Here is an 11,107-nt window from a genome sequence, read left to right as displayed (position 1 = left end):
TATTTATCAGCATAAATATAACATATATATGTATACATACACACTTATACACCTACACATATACATATACATATACATACATACATACATGGAGGGGGGGGCAGTAGCTTAATACTTTACAGCTTCTAGTATATTTAAATCCAACTAGATGAAAATCCAAAATTGGGAATAGTTTAAATAATTCACATAACATTTTTTTAAAAATGAAATACCTTTATTGCTGGTATCAGACCATTCCATTCAATTGTCATTTTCAATGCTTTCTTCACTTTCCAAAGCTAAAGGACAAAATTTTATTTTAATGTTTTAATGTACTGTGTTACAAATTTATTTGTCTCATTGTATAATCTGATTATGACATTTAATTATAACTATTCCTGAATTCTTTGGCATTGGCATTTAATTCTAATATTTCTTAACTACCTTTTATAAAGAGCATGGTTGTTATGATTGTTTAACAATGACTGAACAGAGAAACAATATACTCAGCTGTTTCTATATACCGATATGTGGTTCTAAAATAAAATGGAATGTATGATGTTCAATCTTTAACAGGAGTACTACGGTATTGCTTAGGACTTCACTCACCCCAAAAGCAAAAACTTTATGTATCAATTCAATTATATTTAACTAACATATGCTGAAATAAATATTTTTGTGTATGTGTGTGTGTGTAGCTCTAAGGTTCATATAAATAGTCAAACCTCAAGAGAAGGGGAAAACATATCAAATAAATGAATTGGTCTTTCAGATAACTAATACTAAAGACTCGGGAAAAAAATCTAGCACAGAATAAGTCTCAATTGTACCTTAATTTTTAAAAAAAGCTCTTAAGAAAGTGAAGTTACTCCTAATTGTTTGTGAGTAATGGATGCTGGAAATCCCAATAGTGAAAAAATAGAACCTCTTTGCTCCTGCATTGCTCTTCCTATCTCTGAATAAGCAGGAAGACAGAATGCAGAAGAGCAGAAATGACAGCACATACTATATACCAAATAGGGATAAATATGCAAATAGAAGTCATGTACCCCCATCAAACAAATCAAGTAACTGATCTCAGCCAATTTTTTTTTTCAAATCTCAGGATGGAATAATTGGCATATTGTTCAAATAATTTCCAATATCATTAGTTCAATTTACGAATCAATCTGGAATACAAATCACTTGCAGCTAAGCTGGTCCTGACCTATTAAATAAATTCAATCGTGACAGTTTAAATCCTTGCATTCTTACTAAGCCGCTTTGGGAAGTCATCCGTCTGTGCTTATACTGTACGTATCACATGTAGAGATAAATAAATAACAGCTCACCTCAATCACTGCTCCAATACCAGCTGGAATCAGCACCAATAAGCTTGTTTGTTCATCCAACAGAAAAAGAAAGATGATCACCGTGCTGAAACATCGCCAAAGCACTGCATGAAAAGAATTCATTAAAAAAAAAACTACATTGCACAATTTTTAAAAAAAATCTGGATACATTTGAGAAAATATCTACTTATTTTGAAAAACAACTTACGATTGGAATCACAATACAAATCATTTTGTTAAACTATGGTTCTCTAAATAAAACAACCACATTGTCCTACTGTTTGCAAACAGTAACGGCTAGCTTTAAACAATATGCAAAACTAAAACTTATTTTGGCTGGCACAATCAAACCTAAAAGTTTGAATAATTATAGTTCTAGATAGCCACACAGAAGCAACTAACAGTATTCAGTATATAGCATTCTTTAAAACTAGAATAATAGTAAGTACTGAACAGAATGTTAAAATTTGGACCACATCTTAAGACAAAAACTAGTAATCCAACTGCAATTTTTTTTTTGCCCAGTGTATTTCTTGTTCTTGACATGTTGGCTAACCTGGACTTTAAAGATGTATCTTTTAGTAAGTTTTCCCTTTCCTAGAAGCTACACAAAGCAGTGTTTCAGGGATTAGTAGCAGGGAGGACGGCTACAATGAGGACACTGCAGTGGAGATGAACCAATGATTTCCACATAAATAATGATGGGATTTGATAGCTTACTTGAGAATTTGCCTGATTTGTGCTGAATCTCTCATCTTCCACCACTTAGGGATGATAACAATGAAACACACAATCCTAATGAACAGGATTTGCCATTCCCACAGTGGAGTGTATTATAATTTCAGAAGCAGTGTAAAATTCTGCTTTCAATAAGCATGTATAACATTGAAAGCCTACATGATTATTTATTTATTCCCTTAGGGAAATAAAACAATGGAGAAGGACTTTTCACAATATTCTTTCAGTATATTCTCTGGGACAGCACAAAGAAAGCAGATCAGGATCATGGCATGATATTTTATGTGGGGGCCCTGCTGTTGTAGAACATTCTAGTCTCTGAGGCCTATTTGGTGATATCTGGAAGTACTAGAAAAATCAAGTAAGAAAATATTGTTTCAACAAGTTTTTAATTAACAGGATTGGCGGAATATTATCTAACCATTGCTATAATCCTTCATATACGGCCCTGATTTTACGGTTCCACCACAAAACCGCGGACGACAAAACTGCGCTCGACGAAAGCGCGTACGTGACGTCATCACAGCGCGACGAAAACATCGCACTGTGATCGATAAATGTAAAAATAAAGCGAAAACCTTACCCTAACCCCCCCAAACCTAACCCTAAACCTAACCCTTAACCTAACCCTAAACCTAACCCTTAACCTAACGCTAAACCTAACGCTAACCCTTAACCTAACGCTAAACGTAACCCTAACGCTCTAAACCTAACCTAACCCTTAACCTAACCCTAACCCTAACCCTAACCCTTACCTTTATGTGAATCGGCTTGCTTTAATTTTATTTTTATTTCAATTTTTAATTTTTTCGTCGCGCTGTGATGTCGTCAAATGCGCGCTTTCATCGAGCGCGCTTTTGTGGACCGCAGTTTTGACGGGTCACGGATTTTACAACAACCATTTAAAACTTGGTTTAAAATTTTTACAGTTATATTTTCTTGGTGTAAATGGCTGGGTGCGTTGCTAGCACTGGAAAATAGCAAGGAAACATGTAGGTAAATAAGCTATGTACCTGCTTTTGTAGACATGCCAATCATACTCTTCTTTTTCTTCCAGAAGCTGATGTCGTTTTTGAATGCAAGGAAATCAAAGAGAAGCTGCAAATGCAAAATATCACCATACCATTAAGACTGTTATTACTATTTTTTTAAAAAAAAAAACTAATCTAACAACACTTTTAGGGCTGGAATCACCTTACTACAGTTTTACACCTGCTCGGATATAGTTGACAATATTTCAGGATGCTGAAAGAAGGAAAACAGTTTCTTTTTACACTGTCCCATAGAGCAGGGGTCTCCAACCTTGGCAACTTTAAGACCTGTGGACTTCAACTCCCAGAGTTCCTCAGCCAGCAAAGCTTTTGTCAGCCTCTGCTTTGCTGCTGCTTCAGCTGCCATGAAACGGGGAGGGAGGGCATGGTATTTGGGAGGGGTTTACTAATTGTGCTGGAGGAAGATTCTGGAGCTCTGCTGCCTGTCGGACTACGCATGCGGAGGAGGTTCCCGCCAAGACTAACGGCACCGACATTCCATCTTCATGATGCCTTTTGAAGTTATCTCACACCTGACACTTAGGAGAATTATGATTGGACTGTAACTGGGATGCCAAGGGGTGGGGAATGGGTTATTCTATATATCATTTGCTTTCGCGCCTAAATAATCAGTCTTCACTTTGCTACGCCTTTAATCATTTATAATTAGTAAAAGTACACTTGATTTCTACCTATGGAGTCTCGTGGTCTTCTTTCCTAATTACCCAATGAAGAGGTGCTGACAGTTTTGCTGGCTGAGGAACTCTGGGAGTTGAAGTCCACAGGTCTTAAAGTTGCTAAGGTTGGAGACCACTGCTATAGAGGTACAAAACTCTGAATGCTACCTTTTATATTTTTCTTTTACCACAATAAAAAGGGGGGGAGTGTATTTCAACCTTAGTCCTTAACATCCAAATTCAATATTCTAGCTGATCATTAAACTATATAGCATGAAAATTGTTGTTTGAATCAGACCAGAGTTATTTTAAATAGGAGCCGGATATACATACTAGTATATATGAAGCAGTATCTTGCTACACATCAACACATCATACACATATTATCTAGATGCATATCGGTATTGTTTTATTGTCTAAAACATCTGATCTGCTTACATGGAAAGCTGCAACGAAAAATGTCAAAGCAAGAAAATAGAGGTTTGTATCCACAAATATTCCCTTTACTTCATCAGCATCTTTTCTGAAAAACCTAGAAGAATAAATAGAATACATATCTGATCATTAAGATGAAACAGAGGTTCTTAGAAATGCAAGTTAAATTTTAAAAAAATTAAATATTTACTATTTTGTAAATACTAAAATAATTCTTGCAAAGCTTTATTAAACACAGGGAGTATGTTAACATGCAGTTAGACAAAAAAAAATAAAGCTCAACAGCCATTTATTTATGGCCTTTCCCAAGTGCAATGACGTCCAAACCAGGAATGTCAACGCACGTAAGCAGTGAAAAATCTGGGACGCTTTATAGAGGTTCGGCTTCCAATTATTCATAATATTGAGCATAAATCCAAAATACAAGTAGTCCCAGGGTTACAACAGCAACCAGGGGGATGCTGTTGCTATGCAAAACAGTGGTACCAGCACAATGTCATTATACTGCATGCCTAATGAGGGCAATCAGGACCATCCTGGTTCCTGTAGCCCAAATACATGGGTCATTAATGGGAAGCAGAAGGAGCCCCAAGAAGGAGAGCATGGGAGGATAGGGAATGCCAAAGTGGGGTTGGGAGGCCCTAGGGAGGTGGGCACAGGCTGCATGTGAGTTAGGGAGGCCTTGGGACACCCGGCATAGACTGTATGCCAGTCAAGAAAGGTTTGGGGAGGGTTTGGGAGGCCATCACATGCTATGTACAAGTTGAACATGGCCTGGGAGGGTGAATACCAGTGGTGGGATTCAGCCAGTTCACACCTAGTCGGGAGAACCGGTTGTTCACTTTCTAAGCAATTCGGAGAACCGATTGTTGAAGAAATCTTTTGTTTTTTTTCCACTTTGCAGGGCTAATCCTTTAAGGAAGGTAGGAAGGAAACATTCTGGTGTTGTTTCTAGCTTAATCTTATTGCTCTGCTTTCAGAAACCACCTCTCCGGTTAACCCTTATTGCATTGTAACAGCTAAGTCGAAGAGCCATCAACGTGAGTGACGTTGAGTAGGCCACACCCACATGGTCACATGACCACTGAGCCACACCTACCCAGCTGGTCATTAGGCAGAGAACCGGTTGTTAAATTATTTGAATCCCGCCACTGGTGAAGATTATGCATGGGGATGGTGCTCCAGGTGGAAATGACTTACTGGAGCAACTTGCAATTTTCTCTGCCAGCTTCCCTATTGACTTGGCTTGTGAGAAGCCAGCGGGGAAGGTTGCAAATAGTGATATTGTATTTGCCAGCTGGACACCTAAGTGACTGGTTCATGATCACATCAGAGGGGGTTCCTACCAATTCGCACCTATTCGGTAGAACCAGTTCGTCAAATCTACCGAACCGTTAGAAGAGGCTCCACCAGTGGACCCGGAAAGCAGGCCACACCCTACAGAAGAGTTCCAAAATTTTTGAAACCCACCACTGGTGGGTGTGTAATGTCCCGCAGTATCTACGCATTAATGATCTAGTAATTTCCTTATACATTTTAGGGAACTTTCCTTATGTAATTGGTGTTTTCTTTCATACTTTTGGATTTCCAATTTCTGTTTCCGTTAGTTGGCAATTGCTAAAACCAATCCCGTGAAAAGTATTCAAAGCCTTCTTGATTTTAATTGTCATTTATTTATTCCTGCACATTGTAATATTTATTCATTTACATATTTCTGTTTTTCCACTGTTGCAAACACAATTCCAGCAGCTGCTAACATGTGTAAAATTAAATATATTTATACTCGCTTTCAAATAGCCAACAAATATTTCTGGTTTTAATCCCATATCTTGCTTTACGATTGCTTCTAACCACTAACTTCTGAATAGCTACTTGGACCGACCTAAGTACTAATTCATAATTTCATATCCGGTCACATGGGTGGCAAGCCACTCCCACAAAGGAGGCTACACCCACAGAGTAGGTTCCAACAATTTTTGAAACCCCCACTGGATCACATGATTGCAGAGGTGCTGCGATGACTGGAACTTCAGGGACTGGTTGTATGCCTATTTTTTCCAGCACCATCTTAACTTTGAATGGTTACTGAATGAATGGATTAACAGAGGACAACCTGTAAGAATTCACATTTTTAAAAAATATATCATGCGGAATTCCTGATCGAACCAGTCTATCAAACAGTCCACTGTACTTCCATGAACAATCCAGAAATAGAGGCTTACCAAATTGCTGTAGAGAGTAAACAGCATCTTGCATATGAATCCAAAACCGCAGTTTTCCCAATGATATTTTATCATATGACACTGTCAGTGGAAGTTCTGTTGTTGAACGGTTTATAATCTGCATTAAGTTAAAATATTTCACAAGGTTAATAATAAACTGGATATTACTACTGAAACTTCTTACCAGTATAACAATTAATAAAAATGTTTAAGTTCTAATTACACATTTTTTTTCCAAAATATCAAAAGAAAAAACAATATTATTCAGAAATGTTCCTATACAATATTTATGAAATCAGTATTGCCTAAGTGTTATTTTGCAAATAATTACTGCATCATTTCTGGTAGAAATGTTATTTAAATTATTTAAACTTTACCAAAGAATAAGACAATTAAATATAAAGAACAATTCAGTGTATTTTGTAAAAACTCTTCCATCCATCCATTCCCTTCAGCTGCCAACTCATGCATAGCTTACAGGGATTAAAACAATTTAAAATAACCCACGCACATGGCCATGCCATTGGGAAAAAAATCCACAAAAAGTAGAATGTGCTCAGATTCAATAATAGGCTCATACATCTAAATCCTTGCCCAGTGCTTTAGAAGAGAGATAGGATGATAGATGGGGGTATTCTTTTGAAGGACAGCAGAATCAGGGCTGGACAGATCTTGGGGTTTGGGTTAGGTGGATAATAGAGAAGGTGAGAACTCTAATTCACGATTTGCTAAAGAAATGTTTTAAATGTATACATTTATTATTTTAACTTGCACTGTATGCTGCATTTTTCAGTGTATAAGACGCACCTCCCCCAAATGTGTGTGCGTCTTATACAACAAATGTTGCCGAAGCTCGCCCACCCATCGGCCCCCCCCTTTGGCCTCTGCCTCCCAGCAATTTGCCTCCTTGCAGCAAACTAAGGTCAGCTTCAGGACAGCCTGATTTAGCACGAGCAGCTGATTGGCGATTGGATCTGCCTCCCGGAATACCGCCTATCAGCTGTTCTAGGTTGCAGGGATTGCCACCACCCATCATCACCTTCACTGCCCATTGCCGCTGCTGCATATCGCTGCCTCCGCGTGCCCCATTTTCAGCCTCTATGTATTCCGTTTTCAGGCTATTTAATTTAAGAAAACCACAATTGTTACTTACCATTAAATCTTTTACTCTGTTACTCAGCTGATCAATAAATAATATTGGAAGATAATGCACTGTCTTGCCCAATTGTATCCTACATTTTAAAAAAAAAAACTATTATAAATGCATCAGTTTTGACACAAAAATTTCTATCTTAAATAAATAATTTTACAATATGTGTCTTTCAGAAACAAGTGTCCTAGTACATCCTATATGGTGTAAGACAAGTCTTGGATGGAACACATACAGATAATCCTCATGTATTGACTATTTGTTCAGGCTTCAAAGTTACAACAGTGCCCGGACAAGCAGATTGACAAACTGGTCCCTGAAGATGCAGCAGAAGTCACAGCATCCTTCAATCATGTGATTGTGATTCGAGCGCTTGGCAACAAGCACGCATTTACAAAGGCACAATATTTGGCAGCCAAGAGGTTGCCACTTGCAACATTCTCCAGTGGCTTCTAATGAGCAGTCAATGGAGAAGTCAGCAGGAAGTCGCAAGTTGTGGCCCTGTGATGTCTTATTGACCTGGTATGATTCGCTTAATGACTGCAGGTGGAATGGTGGGTGGTCATGTGATAGTGCTGGTCCCAATTGTGATTAATGAGAACCACCTCTACTTAGTTTTCCATTTTTGGACAAAAAAGGAATTTTATATCTCGATCAGTATATATGGAAAGTAGGCGTTTCCTATACACTCTAAATTTATCGTGACCCGACAAATGCGCGCACAACAACAGTGCACTGACGAAACCACGGCGAGAAAACCACGACATCATAAACGCGCCCTCAACACGCGCTGACAAAACCGCGCCCACAAAAGTGAAATTTAAGTTAAGGTGAGCGTTAGGGTTAGGTTCAGGCTTAGGTTTAGGTTTAGAGTTAGGTTTAGGGTTAGCTTTAGAGTTAGGTTTAGGGTTAGGTTAAGGGTTAGGGTTAGGTTAAGGGTTAGGGTTAGATTTAGGGTTAGGTTTAGGGTTAGGTTTAGAGTTAAGTTTAGGGTTAGGTTAGGGTTAGGGTTATTAAGTTGTTAGGTTGTTATTAGTTCTTTGTTGAAGGCGTTCTTTTGTCGGCGCGCTGTTGTCAGCACGCTTCTACACTCACTTGTCGGTGTGATTTCGACCTCGCGGTTTTCTCGCCACGGTTTCGTCGGTGTGCTTTTGTCGAGCGCGCATTTGTCGGTGAACCTAAATTTATATCTCAGAACTGCAAAATAGGTAAATGTCATTGAGCCTTCAAAACAAAACAACAGTCAGATAGGCTTCTGAGACTACAGGCAAAAAACCAGTTTGTGAATAAGACAACGAGGTCTGAGAGAGAGAGAGCTGTTTTCTTAAGAGATCTGATTTTTAGTTCCTTGTTAAACATATCCTCTTGCGTGCAAATAATGGAAGCTTCACACAGTTTAGTATGGAATAAACTCTCAGTTTACATTAAGTGATGCAATCAATTTTTATACGTCTCCCAACTTCTTTAAAGTTGCTCAAGGCTGCAGGCAAGTGATTTTTTTTTTTTAATCACCAACATCTGAAGTAGTTTAGAGGAAGAAATATGTCACGTTCAAGGTTGTTTGAAAACCGGAAAGCTTAGTAACTGATCAAAGGTTTGAATATCAATTTTATGGCTGAATACATAATATATAATAATTATCTTACTATTATGCTAGGGGAGCAGTAGTTTGGTTAGCTTCAAAGTCCCCCAAATGCAACACAATTGCTTTCAAAGACTAGTGGTTCGTTAAAAGCAATCTGAAAATGAAAAAATGTGTTGCAATAGCAGCATTTCCCAACTTTGGCATCTTCTGGGTTCACATATCTGGGGACTGTCCAAGTTAGGAAGGCAGCATTGTTTTGACTGCTACTTTGCACACAGGTTACAGTGAGACAGGATTTTGGAGTCTGGAGAAACATAAATATGGCCCTCAGTGGCAAAATATTATTTGCCCCTGATGAAAACCATGATATTAAAGACTATTCTTTATCCTATGTGGACTTTACCAGAAGCGAAATCAATTATTAGCTTACATTTTCATATATCTGTGTACATCAGCTGGGAGTGAGGATCCATCAAAAACGAAGTCTTCCACCATGACATTTAAGGTCAACCTAGACCTCCAGTGTGAAACGGGCTCATCCAGGGCATAGTTCTGCTTTTTTTTCTGTTTCGATTGCTATTTAATTAAGAAAAAAAAGTGTAAACAAGATTTAGTATGATTTCGCAAACATACATGCTTGCAACAACAGAATAAAACTATTGTTTTAGTTATTAAACCAGTGTTTCTCAACCTTGGCAACTTGAAGATGTCCGGACTTCAACTCCCAGAATTCCCCAGCCAGCAAATGCTGGCTGGGGAATTCTGGGAGTTGAAGTCCGGACATCTTCAAGTTGCCAAGGTTGAGAAACACTGTATTAACACTAAAATCACTTATCACTAAATATCTCCTAGCAGCCTCCCTCTAGACACGTATTACATTTGAGGGAAAAACCTCAAATCACAGTAACAGAGGGATCACTTTAGAAACTTCTACAAAAAGAGAAACAAAGCTCAAAATACATTTTAAAAAATAAAAATAGAGAGAGAAACAAAAGCTCAAATACATTTTTAAAAAATCAAAATAAAGTGGACATTGAATTGGCAGGTTCAGGATAGATGCGAGAAAGAATGAACTTCGTCTGAATATATTTTGTTACTATCAAAAAAGCATGTATTTTCTAAATTGAATACAAAAGAAAATGATAGAAACCACCGTGGTGTTTCACAGAAAAGCAAACATCTCTGCCCTGTTTCGAACAGTTTATGATCCAGGCCATTTGTAGCTTTTTAATTAAAAAACAACAACACCCAAATTCCTATGAACAATCGTGACCCGTCAAAACCGCAGAGGACAAAATCGCGCTCGACGAAAGTGCGCATTTGACGTCATCACAGCGCGACGAAAAAAATTAAAAATTGAAATAAAATTAAAATTAAAGCAAGCCGATTCACATAAAGGTAAGAGTTAGGTTTAGGGTTAGGGTTAGGTTAAGGGTTAGGGTTAGGGTTAGGTTAAGCGTTAGGGTTAGGTTTAGGGTTAGGTTAAGGGTTAGCGTTAGTTTAGCGTTAGGTTAAGGGTTAGGTTTAGGGTTAGATTTAGGGTTAGGTTAGGGTTAGGGTTAGGTTAAGGGTTAGCGTTAGGTTTAGCGTACGTTAACGGTTAGGTTTAGGGTTAGGTTAAGGGTTAGGTTTGGGGGGGTTAGGGTAAGGTTTTTCGCTTTATTTTCAATTTTTCGATCACAGCGCGATGTTTTCGTCGCGCTGTGATGACGTCAAATGCGCGCTTTCGTCGAGCGCGATTTTGTCCTCCGCGGTTTTGTGGTGGAAGCATGAACAATACATCATTTTATTTCATTTGTTGGTCCTTTAGATTTCAGAAAACTACCCCTCCCACAAAGAGGGGGAAACAATCTCACCTGGGTGATAGGTTCTCCAGTAAGAAGATTGATTCCTCTGGTTTGGGTACCATGTAGGTAGTAAGAGGACTTACTATATGCACTTGCTTGCCATCATGCCAGG

The 11,107-nt window shown here is 38.3% G+C and overlaps 1 protein-coding gene across 1 annotated transcript in view; it reads right to left on the bottom strand.

The window, feature by feature from the left end:
- Window positions 1-11,107, bottom strand: part of CLPTM1L (CLPTM1 like) — a 32,449-nt gene that overhangs the window by 12,687 nt on the left and 8,655 nt on the right. Inside the window, 9 exon segments of the mRNA XM_032219903.1 lie at window positions 213-278; window positions 1,311-1,414; window positions 3,062-3,146; window positions 4,195-4,288; window positions 6,410-6,531; window positions 7,567-7,645; window positions 9,579-9,724; window positions 11,005-11,036; window positions 11,039-11,107. Of these exon segments, the coding sequence (XP_032075794.1) occupies window positions 213-278; window positions 1,311-1,414; window positions 3,062-3,146; window positions 4,195-4,288; window positions 6,410-6,531; window positions 7,567-7,645; window positions 9,579-9,724; window positions 11,005-11,036; window positions 11,039-11,107 (797 nt within the window).

The sequence above is a fragment of the Thamnophis elegans genome, chromosome 6 (genome assembly GCF_009769535.1).
Source record: "Thamnophis elegans isolate rThaEle1 chromosome 6, rThaEle1.pri, whole genome shotgun sequence".
Lineage (NCBI taxonomy): Eukaryota > Metazoa > Chordata > Lepidosauria > Squamata > Colubridae > Thamnophis > Thamnophis elegans.
Note: the sequence above shows the minus strand (reverse complement) of the source record. Positions and strands in the feature narration are given on the sequence as shown.